Consider the following 17976-nt stretch of genomic DNA (forward strand, 5'->3'; position numbering starts at 1 on the left):
CGAGTGTTCGCAGTGAAGGAGATGCTGCGAACACTCGTGGACAGACAAGTGTTATTATTGTATTTCACTGTCTCGGTGACTCATGATTTCAAAGGAAAATCCACTCTCAGATCCTCATCCCGCCATCCCAGAATGCTGTGTGGACTAGCCAGACCCTCCTCCGCAGTGCTGTGGAGGAAGGTCTGGCAAAGCGAGACTACACTGTGTGATTTGGGACTTTCCAGGACAAAACTGACAATTATGAGAGGAATGTGGTGAAACATTGTAGGACAATTTAATGCTCTGGTGACCAAAGACAGCCAACAAGTCCTCCAAATTCAACAACATTATATAAGTGGTTTGTGAACAACACATATAGACGGTTTCTGATCCAACGCCACTATCAGCAAGACATTGTTTGTTTTTATTTGATGCTCTGAAAGATATGGATTTGGGTTAACATGACTAATTTGTTAAGGCCAGTGTAGGGCTGTGCAATAATATGTAAGGGATAATGTAGAGCGAGGCGGTTGTTACAACGTCGACAGGGTGATCAGGACTTGAATCCGCATGAATTCAAGACCCCACAACACAACTAGGCGCTGCGCTACCCCTGGCATCACGCACCGCTCGGATTTGCCGCTTTGTGTTCAAATTATTTCAACTTTGACCTATTTGCCGCTGACCTTTCGAAAGCGCAACCAATGAGATAACAGCATGTTGTTTCCTAGCAACAGGAAATAGCTTCCTTGCCATCCTTGATGACGGATACCTGCGCTGTACTTTGCTCTCTGTACTTTGCTCTGTGCCCTACGTAGCGGTGCGCAGAGAGCAAATCACTTATGTGTAGGCGGCCTAACAGTCTCCCATGCTTTTGTTGACCCATCCATCCCCAACACCTCCTCCTTTTATGGCTCTATGAAAACCTCACGGTACCTCCCCCTTTGCTTTCGATGGACAACCGACATCATTCCCCTAGAGGGCTTTGTCATTTGGACGTAACTAGATGTAGTTTTTGGGGCATTTGTCGATGACGTCATTTTTCTTGGGAGTCTCAAAATTCGGTATGAAAATTCTGAAAGAGTTCCATGCGACTGCTCCAGCGACCCACATCAATAACCATCCAATCCAATGCAATTTGCTTAATGAAAGCGTCACAGATGGATGGCGGGAGTTAAAAATCCATTGCTCTCTGATTCTAGGGGACTGACACAAAGTCTAAAAGATTTCCAACACTTAACCTCCACTGCCGCTGTAGCAAATATCAGGACAAATGATTGTGTCGTCTTCAAATGGCCAGAAAGATGAACAATACACCACCAGACACTAAAATACTAATTGCACGGCGGTGCTTTTAAAATCTCAACTATAATCCCTCATCTAATAATGTCTTCGTTAATTTATCAAGTCTTGTTTACAGTTTAAATCCCTCACCAAGCAACAGATCACCAGTAAACATCACAAATGAGGAATGTCCATTTGAATAAAAAGCAAAAAACAATCAAACCCCATGTTAAAAAGAAAAAAATATTTAGGGTTTATAAAAAATGGCATAAAACCTAAAGTGTTAAAAACGTGTCTGAATGAACCTTTGTCCCGTCAAGTCTAAGTGGAGTATAAACCCCTAAACGGAGAGTCACAATCCTCAATATCTAGCGCCTATAATACTTTAGTGTTCATTAAATCCCTAAACCCAGACCTACAGCAGGTAGAAAGTACCAGTGTGCAAAAAAGTGGAGTATGGAGCCGACAGTGGGCCACTGCCTGGCGTCCTGAAGTCAGACTCGGATTCGGAACATGCCCTGGCTCAACTGAAGGCGGAACAGCCGACAGTTGGCGATGCGCAGGGCGGAGCAGGCTGTTTTGGAGAGGTCGGTGGGTAACATAGGCTTGGTGCGTTGCCACGTCCCAGTGCTGCGGCGAAACTCCCGGATGTAGTCGAAGCTTGTTCCTGTACGCACAAGAAACACCAACCTTACACATTCAAATGTTGACGTTACTGTAACCCTCCGTTGTTGGTCTACCTGTTTTTCTTCTTACTGACCTGTGTCTAGGTCTCCCACGACGTAAATGCTGGCTCCGATGGGCACCGCACCATAAACGAAGGATGAGCTGGTCTGGATACACAAGGACTGGTCATCCAGGAACATCCACCTGCACCACAACACATATGGGTATCAAAAACAATTTTGGAAAAAAACAACATATTTCTCTGTAATTTCATTGACAATTTTCTTGATTGGTTTCTTGATTTTAAGATTATAAAAAAATGTAGGACAGGGATATTTCTACATTGTGTTTCCATTTTGACGACAAAGTACACTTTCTGCAGGGTCTTAAAAAGTCTAAAATTTGACTTGGTAAAACCTGCAGAAACTTTGATTTGATTACACAGTGTGGATTCTCTGTATGAATACTTTTTAACCTTCTTTATTTATGTCCTCGTGTTCCCACCCTATGAAACGAAACAAAATGTAAATATTGCATACAGATATTCCATATGCATTTCCAGAGCTGAATTATATAAAACAGCTGATATTTTGTGCTTTTAGCAATTTCATCTGAAAACAAGTTCTCCAAATTTCAAAGTCTTCCAAGAACTGTATTTTGGTCTCGAAAGATTAGCCGACAAAACAAACAATTACTTTGTGGTAGCTGATGGGAATCCAACTTTTAAAAAGCCCATCTGTTAATGAAGATCATGTGATATGGTAAAAAGCTCCAAAACAGCAACTAAATGGCCCTTGTGTTGAGATAAAGATCAAGAATGATCTTTGACAATCAACATTTAGACGACAATGGGAATCTAAAAACCCAGAAAAATCCTAGTAATAATAATAATAATAATAATAATGTATTCAAATAATCTAATTATAGTTTAGGAATTGCTATTTAGTAGTAGCTTCCCTTTCTGCAGTATTTCCTTACTGACCTCCTCATGTCGTCATGGTAGAACTCAGACTGGCAGGTCATCATCTGTCTTTGCTCGGGGTTGTCTTGCTCCTTGCTTCTAACTCCCCCGAACACATAGAGCTCCTGGCCGACGCCACATGCCACCGACCCAAACCTGACCAGGAAAATAACGGAAAAATTGATTGGGAGACTGGATAGTCTCGCATTGCCAGACTTATCTCCACAGCGCCGGAGTATGGTCCGACTACACCGCATTCGCTATTCTGGTATGGAGGGAAAACGCTCTGGTTTGTTTCTATTTCTTTAAACCAATCACAACCGTCCTGGGTGGCGCTAAGCCCGGATGCAGCACTGATGCCCTTGCCAAATAGATAGCCGAGATAGCGGAAAGGGGAGGGACATGTGCCGGATAATAAGACATTTTATTTAATGGCACTTTTCAGGGTCAAGTTCAGGTCTATATCAACGAAAGGTGCCCACGGAAATTCTTTTTAGGCCGGATGTCCGTCCCCTTCCTCTGTGTTGGCGTTCTAACCTCCGGTGGATTTGTGAGGACTATGGTTAACTGCTCCTCAGATCTCTGCAGGGTAAATCCAGACAGCTAGCTAGACTATCTGTCCAATCGGAGTTTTCTGTTCCACGACTAAAACTACTGTTGAACGTACACGTGTTCCAAAACAAGTTCCTTCCCGAGGTTATTTTACAGAGGCACCGTGGCTCCGTCCGGGGCTTAGCACCACCCAAGATGATTGTGATTGGTTTAAAGAAATGCCAATAAACCAGAGCACGTTTTTCTCCCTTCCCAGAATGCTGTGTGGACTCGACAGACCTTCCTCCACAGCGTTGTGGAGGAAAATCGGGCAATGTGTGACTACCCAAGGTCCGACTTTATCCCAGAAATGTACATCGGTTGAGCCAGATGGATAAAATAACAAGACAGGAATGTCTCCTATTGGCTAAAAAAATTCAATTCCTGCAAATTAAGACAAAAGCAAAAATCATAACATTATTACTTTATCGCCATAAAGTAATCTTGCTTTGCAACATTGCTCACAGAGACACCATGGTGTAAGTTGTCATTGTCCTCTATTTTGAAGTGAAGAGAGGCCCAGTATTGACATGATAAGGGATAATCAAAGGTTTCACGGCACAGGGGCTAATCCAGGAAAATCATAGCAACACAAAAGAGTCAAACGTTATCAGACAAGAGCTAAATGGATTCTTTCTAAACCAAGAACCCCCTAACGCTTAACTGATCTGACTTTGACAGCAATGCTTAACTTACAGAAGCATAGCAATAAAGAAGCTCCTTAAAGTAATGTTTTTCAACTTAACAATTGGGTTGAAAGCTGTGCCAATAAAAAAGGTAACTCCAGTGCATGATGTCACACATCCTTAAGGGTTTAGTGTATACATTAGCTTGATGTCAACTTATTTCCCTCATACATACAGTACATGGTACTACGAATCAAGAGATATGCAAACCGAAAGACGTTTCTTCATGTCTTATATCAAGGGTTCTGCTGTGACTAACAAGTGTACATGCCATGGTGTGACTCAACAACATCCTCAGTTGTGGTTACTTCAACATTTTGATATGAGTGCCATGATTTCAGTATGATAATATAGTGTCATCTGAGGGAAACGGAAACTACTGACAGTTCTGAGAGAGCGACAATGACCATGGAGACCCGTTTCATTTCCTGTTGTGCAATACAAACAAGTCCAAAGTTAAGTATCCCACGCTGAAGTTAAATGCTTATATTATACAGCAAGTGCATATAACTTGTGACAGATATCTTCAATGGACAGAAAAGAGAAGATAACAAGACAATAACATGAGAAGAAGAAAACCAGCATTCAACTGACTTGTGCGTCAGCTGATCAAGTTTTAGATCCTCTTTCTTTTGTCCTGCTCAGACCACAACAGCTAATGCAATGAGAGTTTGTGTTTTACCTTCTCTCTTTCAGAGGACAGAGGCCCGTCCACTGCAGGGTTTTGGGGTCAAAGCATTCAACAGAGTCAAAGAGCTTCCCGTAGGAGCCCCCACCTATGGCATAGATCTTCTTATTCATGGAGGCATAGCAGCCGACCTGAAGGAGAAAACAAACAGTCACAGCACGCGGGGAGAGGAACATTAATCACTTGGTCTAAGGTAGGGTAGGGCTGAACGATTTGGGGAAAAAAATCAAATTGTTATTTTTCTGCCAGATATTGCAATTACGATTCGATTTGTGATTTTAAAAAAAAGTTCAACATTGAACATGTCATGCAGCATATAACAAGAGACACCATCAAAACTGCTCTATATTCTTATGCAAGGATGAGAACATAGATATAAGTGTTCTTCTTTAAATAAGCATGGAACATTGAACAGTCAAACACAGAACATTTATCACAAAAAGTTATAATAATAATAATAATAATAATAACAATTCCAATAAAAAATATCAGTACTTTCCTGTAAACTGAAATGTCTGATCTGCCTCAGTTCAACAGCAGCATCTACATATCATCATGTTAAATATATACAAAATAAATGAAAAATCCCCTGAAAATAGGACATTTCTGTAATATGTAACATTGTTCCAGCATTTATCTTGTGAAAAACAGTAAATATAATAAAAAGGAATAAAAAATGTTAAACCAAACATTCAACTAAATATTCACATTGGTTTTACTGTGAAGTGTCTTTGAGTACCATGTAAAGGGCTATATGAATAAAATAATAATAATAATTATTATTGTTATTATTATTATTATTATTATTATTATTATTATTATTATTATTAGTCTCCTAAAGAGGCATGGCAGTGGCAGAGCCCATGTGACAGGGATACAGGAAACTACTCTGAGTTGGGACGTTGTGGTTGTAAACCGTCTCTGGTGTGGCCAGTGTGCAGGAGAGAGATATGTCAGTACATGTCCCAAATATGAAGACTTAAGAACCAAATATTTCCAAAAATTTGAAAAACTTCACTACCTACACTGAGGACAAAAAGCTTATATAATATATAATAAAAGCATGGCATGGCTAGCAGCTAAATATGTCTTATCCTGCCACAATACAAGGCAAAATAAATAGAGAATTGTATGCATATATAATCATTTTTATGTTTCTATTATTTTGTTTATTTGTATTCTTTTTATTGTTTCAACGTACCCTTTGAGGGACATGCACAGAATTTGTTTAGTATGTGCATTTATATCATAATTATCCTGTTTACTAGTATTATTATATCAGATGTATTTACTCATTTTTGTTGTTTATATGTAGGTTTGTTCTTATGCTTTGGCAACACAGATGTATTTTTTTCATGCCAATAAAGCAACTTGAAAATAAGAGAGAGAGAGAGAGAGAGAGAGAGAGAGAGAGAGAGAGAGAGAGAGAGAGACACAGACATAGAGCGAGCGAGACAGAGAGAGAGAGAGAGAGAGACAGAGACAGAGACAGAGACAGAGAGAGAGACACAGACATAGAGCGAGCGAGACAGAGAGAGACAGAGACAGAGAGAGAGAGAGAGAGAGAGACACAGACATAGAGCGAGCGAGACAGAGAGAGACAGAGACAGAGACAGAGACAGAGAGAGAGAGAGAGAGAGAGAGAGAGAGAGAGAGAGACACAGACACAGAGCGCGAGACAGAGAGAGACAGAGACAGAGACAGAGACAGAGAGAGAGAGAGAGAGAGAGAGAGAGAGAGAGAGAGAGACACAGACACAGACACAGACATAGAGCGAGCGAGACAGAGAGAGAGAGACAGAGAGAGAGAGAGAGACTCAGGTGTGCTGGGTGTCGGAGCAGAGTTAAGTTTGTAAGTGATCCAGTTTGTTGTTACAGCTCCGTTACAGGGAGATTTGTTACCAAGCTGCTGAATAGAATACCACAGAGGTTAGCCCCACACTGAGCTACAGCTTCGCCCCAGAGTGCTCCCCGGCCATGTCTGCAGGTCATTTAGGTCACATTTCAACCAGGGCTTGTTAAAATATCGTCAGTCCATATTCTAAAACATACCGCCAATAGAATGAAATAACATAAGTAGTACAACTGTTATTCAGATCTATCTATATAGATCTATATAACTATTTTGATATTCACACTCGCAACGGATGTGAAATATTACATATTTCAGCAAACAAATACTTGGTGTTCTTGACTAGTGATTATGTTAAATAAACACTACTCAGTCCTATCCATGATTTAGTTTAATAGGAGCTCCACTGTGAGTGTGTCTATTTAGATTTATTAATCGTTACCCAGGTACAATGTGACAATTAATTGAGATATTGATTTAAGGTGATGCTGCCCAGTCTTTGACAATATTGTGTCCCATTCATCAACTGTGTTAGATGTTCTACTATCCAGTCAATGTGATATTTTGGATGTGTGTTATTACCTTGCGGATCATAGTCATACTGGTCTGCATTCTCCAGGTACTGAAGTGAGGGTCAAACACTTCAACGGTGATCAGCTCGGTTTCTTTGTTCTCTCCTCCGAGAACGTAGATCAGACCGTCCAGCTCCACCACCCCAAAGTTCTGACGAGGCTAGTGGATGACAATCAAACCAAAGCCATGTCAGTCACACATCAAATGCTCCATTCACGTGTTTTAAACATTTGAAATCACACTTAAAAGCTCAGGTATGACTCCAACATTTGCTTTTATGTCTCCAACTGTATTTTTGATTTGCATTTTAGATAGTGGTTTAAACTATCAACGGTTTTACATTAATGAACGTCCGTTAAATTCAAGCCATTACCAAATGAGTTGCTAGAAAGCTAATTAAGACTATCAACTCCACACAACATTGAAGTGTGATTTTCATACATAAGTATTGTTAAAAAAAAAATTTCAACAATATAAAGACAACATATGATAAGAATGACATCACTTTTCTCTACACAGTGTAAGCAGGTGACTGGGAATGTGTAGTCTGTTGAAACTCTGCTGACACCTGGTGGTCATGCATGCTGAAAAATGGTTTTGATCACAGCATTTGATCTCCATTTTACATTGCTCTCCGTTTGTTTTATGTCTGGAACCGTGTTATTTGTGCTGCTGCCTGTCTTGGTCTGGACACTCCTGAAAAAGACATTTCTAATCTCATGAGTCTTTACTCCTGGTTATATAAAGGTTAAATAAATATTAGTAAAAAGTAAAAATAAAAAAAAGTCAGAGCATGTGCTGTAACATGGCTGCGGGAATGCACTTTGTATGGTGGACTGATAATTTATCCTGCTTAAAAAGGGCATTTAAAATCTTTTAGTATCTATTTGATAGAATGATTGAACTGAGAGAGGGATTGAACTGTTTATAGTTAAATACAAGAAAAAAAGGGAGAGAAATTGGACGGAAAGAAATCTACTGCACAGAGGGATACATTTACCTGCTGAAAGCTCAGGGCCAGGGCAGTTAGAGAAAGGGGGGTGTATACCTGTAGCATTGGGGGTATGGGGCTCCAGGTGTTGGAGTCAGGGTCATATTTCTCTCCACTGTCTAGGACCGTGTTGTGTTCATCTGTACCGCCCATCACAAACAGAAAACCCTCTGACAGAGAAGAAACACAATGTCATTAGTCCGTTCCATATTTGCTGTGTCACTACTACTAAATACGAATACTCATAAGCCCTGATGCTGATGAGAGAATTATTCATTCTTGTCAAGTAATTCATTGAAGTATTGCATTTTATCAGAATTCATCATAGAAAATCTTCTTAGAAATATATTAAATGCTGGATAGGATAGAACATAATGTAATTTTGCTAAATAAAACACAACATTCATTATTAGTTTCACTTGTTTTCATTTTAAAGAATTGTATATCAGAATACAATACACATTAAAAACAATTCCAGTGCTGGTTCCATGGTATCAGAATTTTGGATAGTCATCATGGCAACATGAATTGGTCATTTGGCAAGGGCTGGGAAGATTGGCAGAACAGGCAGCCAGGTGACTGTACTCTGACCCAATGGAAATTACAATTGTCACATTGACAGCACTCTAGCCCAGTGGATTGAGGGGGGCGATGCCTCCCCCCGTGCCCTCCTTTTAGCCCCACCCCTGTCCAGTTGTGGTGTATGTGTTTCCGTGGTCTAGCCAGCACTGACCGGCAGCGACCACGCCGTGGCCGAGGCGGGCGACACTCATTGGCTGCAGCTCGATCCAGGCCTGTCTGTTGGCGTCGTAGAGGGGACACATGCAGCGCGTCACAGCGGTTGGCTTCCTGCTTCTGTACAGGACAAAACCCATCAAGGACTGAGAGGTCAACTCGTTACTAATATAACCTCTATCTCTGCTTTCACTCTAAGAAACATCATTGTTTTCTCTGTCATAGTCTTTTCCCCAAAACGCTTGTGGAGTGAAGTGGAAAAGCAAAGTTCACGATAATAGTAATGCTGGTGATAATTCAATGAAGTCCATATAGGATGAAAATGATAAAAAATAAAGACGGTGGACAACGACTCACTTGCGATCCTCTCCTCCGGCGATGACAATACACTCGGAGTAGCCTCGGGGTTTGAAGGCAGCGAGCAGAGCCTCCCCCTGCAGCTGACCGTCCACCAGCACCTGCTGACAGTACTCTCTGATCACCTCCCTCATCAGCGGCTCTCCCATGGCCTGATGGGATACCATGCAGCACACAACGAGGTAATCTACTAAGTTAGGCCAAAAGCCCACCCCCCAACAAAATCTCTCTCTTAACCTCTGTTGTACTCTAACAGCTAAAAAACAAAGAGCAAATGATATACAGTATTACATGTACAGAACAATGGCACCTCCAGCAAAGCCATGATACGCACAATTACTAAAACAAACAAGGACTGCACCTCTGCTGGCACCCCCCAAGACATGTCTCAGTGCTTTCCCATCTGGGGTTCACCACTTATTGAATGTAAGGTAATGTGGAACATTGTGAATCCCTTTGACTGGACATTCTCATCATCACATGGGTTCTGTTGTTACTCCATTGATAATAATAAGCGTACATTTAAATGTGGACAGCATTTTAGAGTTTCCCTACCTGCTCTCTCAGGTAGCTCACATCCAGGCCCTGCAGCCACACTGCAGACATCACTTCCTTCATGTGTACCTGCAAATACAGATAAAAGACTCACTTTTTGGTTTATGGAACAAACACAAGCTTGCAGCACTTTAGAGACAAATACATTCATTTTTTTTTTCACAAGAGGTTATCCAGAAACATATCTTAAACTTTAGTGTTTATTAAAAGGCCAAAGCCAATTTGTGACTTGTATTCATTGCAATGTTACAGATATCGGAAGCTAGTTTTTTTTGTATCACATATATTTCAAAGCTTACCTACATTAAAAAGATAATTAAAAAAAACGTATTAAATAAACCGTTTGGACTGGTCTACGCTTGATTAAAATGAACTTTACTCCAATGATGTAATGTATAATGATATCATTTTTCCAACCAGCAGTTGGTCAGTTAAGCAAAACACATTACCCATCTACATTTTCATAACCCCCTTTCTCCACTCTGAAGCTGCAGTATGCGTCACCCACCCTGCGATCCTCGGAGTCATGTGCGAACCATCGCACCACCGCCTCCAGCACGTGCTTTTCGTTGCCCACGTTCAGCTTCTCCATGGCCAGCAGCTCGCAGAGCCGGTCCGGGGGCAACTCCCTAAACTCCTCAGTGCGCGCCACGTCGCTAAAATGTGTCTGCAGGAACTCGGTGGCGGCGTAGTGGACGTGGTAGAGGCAGTAGTGCAGAGAGAAGAGGCGGATGCCGATGCAGTTCTCTGCAGTGATGCAGCTCTCTAAGAACTGGCAGCACAGGGACTTGAGGTCGGACATGAGGAGCATGTCTGACGCCTGCACCATGTCCTGGATGGTCTCTTCACTCAAAGTGATCTGTGTGTGAAGGACAGGCCAAATGGTTAGCAACGACATTTTATCAGGATAGGCAAGAAACGCTCTCTTACACATTCATGGACCAGTTCTTTTTTCTTTAGTTAAGGAATCGTATATGATGGAAAACCTCTCTTTTACTCATGTTTTCATTATATCTGTAATGTACATATCTTTTATTTTTTTCACTGGCCCGGAACTAACCCATCTCTGTACCCATATACTCAAATGTTTCATTTGCTGACCTCATGTATGTGGCATTGGTTAACAGCGCTACCATTTTTAGTAGTCTGGTTTCTCTTTGTGAGAGACACACACACACACACACACACAATTTATTAATTTAATTTTTTTACACTTTGGGGGGGTTATAGGGTTAGATATATTGTGATCGGTTATAAAATTGGGGGGAAAAAAAAAATCAATGAAAAGACCTTTGAAGGGATAGGCAAGAAACAACCCCGGGTTACCATTAGGGCTGCACGGTATGAGGAAAATATGCAATAAGGTTTTGGAATATTGAGATATTGAGATATCGAGATAACGATATTACTTGCGATAAATTGCGATGTGTTTGGTGAAAGTGCAGCCTTGGTATCATCATGGTGTCATCTCGGTATGAGCTACAAATTCACCTTAAACTAGATTATTTTATTAGCAGGGAGGATTTTAATAACAGGATTTAGGACTTTCTGACCACTGAATGCACACATCCTGTTACTGAGACTCTGAATCTCAATGGCAATATTCCTGGTCAAATAAAAAAATAATAAACAGATATTAAAGTTGACTCAGTTCTGCATTACTGCTGCTTTATCACTTTTGGAATTTACAACAAATGAAAGATCAAAATAATTTTTTTTATTAAACGAATTAAACATTGAATGTACTACAAAAGGCGCCACTGAAAAAAGAATGACGGTTACATTTTAAAGTGCCGTTTTCTGCTGATATTTCGTTTCAACTAAACACAAAAACATCTCGGAGTGTCTTTCGCAGCCTTTCAAAGTAGGCTCTTTGGGGATGAGCCAGGCCTGCACAGAATCGATCAACGGCGATCGCCACCCAATGGATGCTGGGTAGATTTGTGTCCGACTTGATCCCGACTTGCTCTGATGTCATACACACGTGGCAACGATAACCTCACGAGATCAAGGCGGCCGCAGTTCTGAGACGCAGGCAGCGCAGTTGCTTTTCACCGACTGCAAGACCCAGGGGCATGCTGGGAAACGCCGGTCTCTCATCTGATCGAAAGCTGATTGGTTCAGAATCAATTCAATGTGATGACGTTTTATATAAACTTTTTATTTATTTGGATTTGGAGGGATTTTAACTGCGGTTTGTCTAATTTAAAGGCTCATTCTGTACAGACCACATGTTGTGTGGCTGATAGTGATGTTTAGAAGTCAGAGAGACTAAATCTGTTCAGATTACAGATCATGTACAGTCTGTTGTTGATTAAAATCAGCAACAGATCACCTGTAGAGCATTTTGAGAGCTACTCTGTCATAATAAAAACAACTGGAGACTGTGTAGGAGCTGATATATGGGTCGGATAACATTTTATTAAATCAGAATCGGACCACAGTGTTTCTGTGTCTTCCTGTTCAGCCTGAAGGCTGCTGGAATCGGCTGTTAACTGTCCGACTTGACAGCAGATTTTTGTCCCCCCCCCCCGGCTGCTGCCGCCTGCTCTCGTCTACTTTACAGGCGAAGCGCAGTTCATCTAGAACGAGCCTAATGTGTTTATTGTGCAAGCTAATACCGTGATGACGATAAAAAACAATATGTTGTGCAGCCTTAAAACCTAAGCATGTCACTTTGCTGTTTTAAATGCTCCACACTTACTTCACCACTGAAGATATAGTCCAGGATCTGTTTCATGATGGCCATGGAGACGCCCTGCAGCTCGATTCTGTATGTAGACCCATCATCCTTTGGGGGATTGTAGTTCAGCTTGGTCCTAGCAGGAAGCCATTAACAGAAATTAATATTTCACAAAACATGAAAACTAGAAACCTGATGCACTTTTATCACTCCCAGCTCAACTGTATCATGGGACGCGCCCTAGTGCTTTAACATTGTAAAAACCAGCCAAAGATAATCATATTTTACCTTTCTTTAAACGGCTATTTTTGTATCTTAATGTGCGAGTATGGGAATGGGAACAGTTTTCTTTTATGAGAGACAGGAAAAATGCTGTTGTATGTGAACATGCAATGACAATAAAGTAGGGCTGGGAAATATATCAATACTATATCGACATTGATATATGACTCTATACAACGTCTTAAAATGTTGGATATCTCAATATTGTGATATGACACGTGTTTTTTTTTTCCTGGTTTTAAAGGCTGCATTACTGTAAAGTGATGCAATTTTCTGAACTTACCAGACTTACTAGCTGTGATATTATTTGCCTTTACTAAATTAGTCAATGTATCCACATTATTGGTGAATATTTATCAAAACTCTCATTGTGTTAAAATTTTGCGAAACCACCAATATTCAACCCTACAATATCGCCGCAATTTCGACATGGATACATTTGGTCAAAAATATTGTGATACATATCGCCCAGCTCTACAAAAAAAGAGATTCGTTAATTCACAAAGGTATGATAATATGCGGGCTAGTGTGAATGAGTGTGTGAGACCTGATATAAGGGCTGGCAGCAGCCAGGATGTTTTTCTGGACAGGAAGCTCCTCTCCATCAACCACCAGCAGCGCATCGTGGAAACTTTTCTCCTGCCAGAAGGTGCGAAGGACCCGGAGCAGTTTCTGAGAATGTTGGGGGTCCGAAACCTTAGAACCGGTTTCAGTCGATACAGAATCCGGCATGTCCAGGCTTCACTTTAAACAAACAAACAATGGACATTTTAATTAGGCCTGCACACAACACTAGTTTCAATACAAACGAATGGCTTTAACAAAAGGTTAACACCACAATGTACAGGCCGAGATGTGACAACAAAATCCAAACTGTAATAATATATTGTTAAGTAAATTAAATATTACTAGTATGCCAAATACTGTGGGTGGGGGGTGAAACATGTCTTACACTGACATGTTCTAACGTTAAGTTTACAAAGCTGCTGGTGACGTAAAGGCTAGGCTATTAGCAAAACAACCGACATGTCCAGAAACAGCTCCTATGTCTAACGATACAATGTATCAACATGACTTCCAATTCGGCAGCGGGAGAGACAACTCAACCAACCGAACTCTTATGTGGTTAGCCAGCAAACGGGAGAAAGCTACAAGCACATTAACGAAGGCTTGAGCCTACACTGTAACGTTATGTGTTTACAATGGTTCACATTTGTTATGTCATGTTTTTTTCTTTTTGTCAATTTAAGTTCAGACTGTTTAAGTGTCTTACCTTAAGACTACGAAATGCGCTTTTCTTTTCTTATGTGCACCGACTTCACCTTCCTGCCTTTAAGACAACATGAATCACTCCAGGCGAGAATGTTGTAAATGGACGTGAAGACATGTATTATGCTGCATTCATGGTCAAAGCAAATGTGGTCAATACGTTACTCCTGTTTATAATTATATGAGCTATAGATCTAATATTAACGATAAACAAACATATTCACATAAGATGCCGTTCTAATGCCAAAGATAACCGATTAGTTACATATATCTTTAAACAAGCTGGGTAAGAAAGAACACGCCTTTTATTATCACAGCTGTGTTGCATGTAGAATTCCTCTGGTACCTGAATGAGCATCAGCTAGGCGGTACCAATACTTTAATGGCAACCTGTGAACCGACAGAATTGCCGATAAACTACTTGTGTAATAGATATACGGTAGTTAGATGGTAAAACACGCATTTTCAAACTAAGATAAATAAAACTTTCTCGCTGGGTCATTGTCTGGATTTCGAAATGGATGTACGAAGTGAGAAACAACAAAGAATCGGAACGGGGCCACAAAGCCAAACCACCAGCACAAAGTCATCGGAAATATAACACTAAACAGTATTTCCGGCGTGAGTGAAACCTCCAACGATGTATGGAGTTGGTATATTTTTTGTAATATAAATTAGCTAAATAAAATGAATATGTGATAATGCATATATATATATATATATATATATATATATATATATATATATAATTTTATATTATATTATTATTTTTTTTTTTTTCCATGGTCATACTGGTCTATGCAATAGTAGGCTACATCCACTACATCGACTAATGTGTGCTTTTATTTTGAAGGAAAACTCGTCTTCATTCTAAAGTAGGCTAACTGTGTGCTATCTATCTCTCGGTAACTTGAAACAATTGTCGCCGCCGTAACTTTGGACAAACGTAAATATTGTTATGCTTTGCCCAGGATTACACAAAGGTAATAGTGCCGACTACGTGTGTATGATAGGCTTTTATTATGCTATGCTAGCTAAGGGAGAACAATGCAATATCGCTGTAAAACTAAAGTAACGTTAACGTACGTAACCACTCCTAGCAAAGTGTTTCGCGTTTGAGTTCAAATTTCTTCCCACGATTAAATCATAACGTCATTATTAAACCAACACATTACTATTTTATAATGGCTCATAGGTTGGTAACGTTATGTCTTTTGTTTCTAGCTGCCATGGCGATGTTGTGATGGAGGAACCAATGAGCATGGGACATGATTGCCTGACGGAACATAACTGGAGACACACAGTTTGAAACTACAAACCATAGACCGTATATAAACCTGTCTATATACAAACCCAACCATGCATCGAGCTGCTCGGAGCAGACTGTCTCCGTGGATAGAGAGTCTGATCCTGAGCTATGGCAGTCCGGAGGGGAGCAGCAGCAGTAGCGGGCGGCTGAAGGCTCATGTCATCGGGGTGGGTCAGATGTCTCAGTCCCAGGCTCAGGGCTCCGAGGGCCCCAACGGGCTGCTCTTTCTGTCCGACGGGGACCTCCAGATCCCTGCCATTCTCACGGCATCAGCCTGGGAGCATCTTCAGGACCAGGAGGACCGCGAGAGTTTCACCAGCCTGGTCAACAGCACGGTGTGCCTTCAGGACTACCGGCTGCAGTTTCACATGGCCCTGGAACAGACTAAATGCAGATTCTACTTATCAGTTGGAGAGCTGGCTACGACCGCAGCCGGTCCAGTTAAAGACAACACCCCTTGCAGCACAACACAGCCCTCCATTAGGCTGAAGATCTGTAAGACATGGAGGGCCCTGCTGGGTCAGGAGACACAGGACTCTCAGAAGAGCCAGTGTGGCTTTGATCTGTCAGAGCTGCTGGGGGAGTGGCAGCATGACTGTCTGCAGGCTGTGCTGGACGATGTTCGGGAGAGGCTGGCGGTAGAGAGCAGCTGCCTTGTGAGCCAGCAGCCCTCCACCTCCACTTTCAACTCATCGCTAACCCGCCCAGACACATTCTCTGCCACAGGCTGGTGTGTTGACAGGGTCAGATATAAGGGAGGGAAATGTTTCCAAGTCCCCATAAAGTGTCTTCTCATCCCGGAGGAAGATGCTCAGCAGCTGCAAACGCCACCGAATGTTGGAAGCAGGACAATGAGTGGACTTTCTGCTTCCTCTGAGGACAGCAAGAGAGATTTACCTCAAGTCGGCAAACCTACAGAGACCACGCAGCCTTCTGTTGATGATGTAGAGTGGAGAATAGCCGAGCCAGCATTTGTAGAGAGAGATCAAGACGCCAGTGAGAATTCCCCTCGCCCTGGGGAGGACAGCATGCTACATGAGGACATGATCACAGCCATGATTGATAGCGACACCCAGACTTTATCCAACCCTTGGGACATTTTTCCTCCACCATGTGACACCTCATCATCCTCTGATGCATCCCCGGAAGCAACACCAACCCAGTCACAGCACCATCCCACTGCTACCGAATTCAAGTATGCTCATTCTGTGATCCTAACCAGCACGCAGCTTCCGGTCCACAGCTCCAAAGAATCCCGACAGACATTAGAGTCCAGCAAAGGGGAGCGCAGCTCCCTCCCGCCGTACCAGAAGCTGCCACACTCGGCAAGCTTCCCCGCCACTGCTGCTTCTTCAACTTCAACTTCTGTGAGTCCGACAGAGCCCTTTACCGGACCGTCAAACCTGTCACCTGCCCCAGACCAACACCACACCGACACAGCACAACCAACTCTTCCAGCTTTGGACCAAGAAGGCCAGATTTTGGGAAAAGACACAAAAGTGACTTTTGAGGGAAAATATAGAAAGGCAAAGAGAAAGAGAAGTGAGCCCACACCAGAAGCATTGAAGGCCTTAGTGGAGGAAGCTGAGATCAGTGGAAGCCCTCCGTCTTGGCTCTTTGACACTCAGGCTGGCCCCGGGGCCGAAGAGGGCAGCAGTCACCAACAGGGTCCAACTGTCTCCAGAAAGAGTCCCAGTGTTCACAGCGACGGCATGCTGTTCTCTTACTCTTACCAGGTGTCAGGACAGAATCTGCAGGATTTCAGCCGCTTCACGGTGGCAGAGTCCCTGCTGCACTGGGCCGTGAAATACCTCGTTGTTCCAAAGCCAGCAGATGATCCACACGCCACGTCAGGAACGTCCACGCAGACCAAGTTCACGTCACTTTAGCTTCTCTATGTTGATAGAGAGAGATCTTCACAGTTACTGCAGGGGGGCCTTCAAAGTAGTTTTTAATATTTATTTGAAAGTTTTTTGTTTTTTTGTTGTTAAATTAGAATATGTCTGAAAATAGACATTAACATGAATCCAACATGTTATTAGCAAAGATGAATCGGCTTATTTAAAAAACAAAACAAAAAAAACACTGAATTTACATAACATTGATGATACACTGACTAAGTGAGGTAGCCATCATGGTAGCCATCCACGATACAGTTCAGCTTAAGGACACTGTGCCTTCTACATGTATGGTTAACATTAAAACATGATATATGCATATATACATATTGATCCATCTGGCCCAGTGTAATGTGCAACTAAAAAAAAGTGGTAGTGGTAAAAGTGTGTGTGTATATATGTGTATATATATATATATACATATACATATATATATATATATATATATATATATATATATATATGTGTATATATATATATATATATGTATGTATGTATGTATGTATGTATATGTATGTATATGTATATATATATATGTATATATATATGTATATATATATATATATGTATATATATGTATGTATATATATATATATGTATGTATATATATATATATGT

General features: G+C 41.4%; 2 protein-coding genes across 5 annotated transcripts; one reads left to right on the top strand and one right to left on the bottom strand.

The window, feature by feature from the left end:
• Positions 1-250: 250 nt before the first annotated feature.
• Positions 251-14514, bottom strand: gan (gigaxonin). Of its 2 annotated transcripts, XM_039808391.1 has the most exons (14): positions 14156-14514; positions 13430-13626; positions 12622-12736; positions 10426-10776; positions 9918-9986; positions 9363-9514; positions 9004-9125; positions 8328-8440; positions 7289-7438; positions 4850-4986; positions 2912-3046; positions 2024-2133; positions 1752-1930; positions 251-1702 (listed from the first exon to the last, which is right to left on the bottom strand). In XM_039808391.1, exons 2-13 carry the CDS (start codon positions 13612-13614, stop codon positions 1758-1760), a joined length of 1812 nt encoding a protein of 603 aa, XP_039664325.1. In that variant the 5' UTR covers positions 13615-13626; positions 14156-14514; the 3' UTR covers positions 251-1702; positions 1752-1757. The 2 variants fall into 2 exon arrangements, with proteins under 2 accessions (XP_039664325.1, XP_039664324.1); XM_039808390.1 differs by having other exon boundaries at positions 251-1930.
• Positions 14515-14540: 26 nt separating this feature from the next.
• acd (ACD shelterin complex subunit and telomerase recruitment factor) lies at positions 14541-17748 on the top strand. Of its 3 annotated transcripts, none has more exons than XM_039808388.1 (2): positions 14541-14793; positions 15376-17748. In XM_039808388.1, the coding sequence occupies exon 2, from the start codon at positions 15511-15513 to the stop codon at positions 17347-17349; it is 1839 nt and encodes a 612-aa protein (XP_039664322.1). In that variant the 5' UTR covers positions 14541-14793; positions 15376-15510; the 3' UTR covers positions 17350-17748. The 3 variants fall into 3 exon arrangements, with proteins under 3 accessions (XP_039664322.1, XP_039664323.1, XP_039664321.1); XM_039808389.1 differs by having other exon boundaries at positions 14541-14772; XM_039808387.1 differs by lacking the exon at positions 14541-14793 and adding an exon at positions 15003-15134.
• The last annotated feature ends 228 nt before the right edge of the window (positions 17749-17976 follow it).

This window comes from Perca fluviatilis, chromosome 8 (assembly GCF_010015445.1).
Source record: "Perca fluviatilis chromosome 8, GENO_Pfluv_1.0, whole genome shotgun sequence".
Taxonomy (NCBI): domain Eukaryota; kingdom Metazoa; phylum Chordata; class Actinopteri; order Perciformes; family Percidae; genus Perca; species Perca fluviatilis.

What these genes read in the sequence shown, in the direction of transcription:
- gan (XM_039808391.1), bottom strand. Translation starts at nt 13,614, where the DNA reads ATGCCGGATTCTGTATCGACTGAAACCGGTTCTAAGGTTTCGGACCCC. An exon ending in ACTATATCTTCAGTGGTGAA is followed by an intron (nt 10,777 to 12,621) that starts GTAAGTGTGGAG and finishes CTTCACACACAG; the next exon opens with ATCACTTTGAGTGAAGAGAC. An exon ending in CGTGGGAGACCTAGACACAG is followed by an intron (nt 1,931 to 2,023) that starts GTCAGTAAGAAG and finishes TTGTGCGTACAG; the next exon opens with GAACAAGCTTCGACTACATC.
- acd (XM_039808388.1), top strand. Translation starts at nt 15,511, where the DNA reads ATGCATCGAGCTGCTCGGAGCAGACTGTCTCCGTGGATAGAGAGTCTG.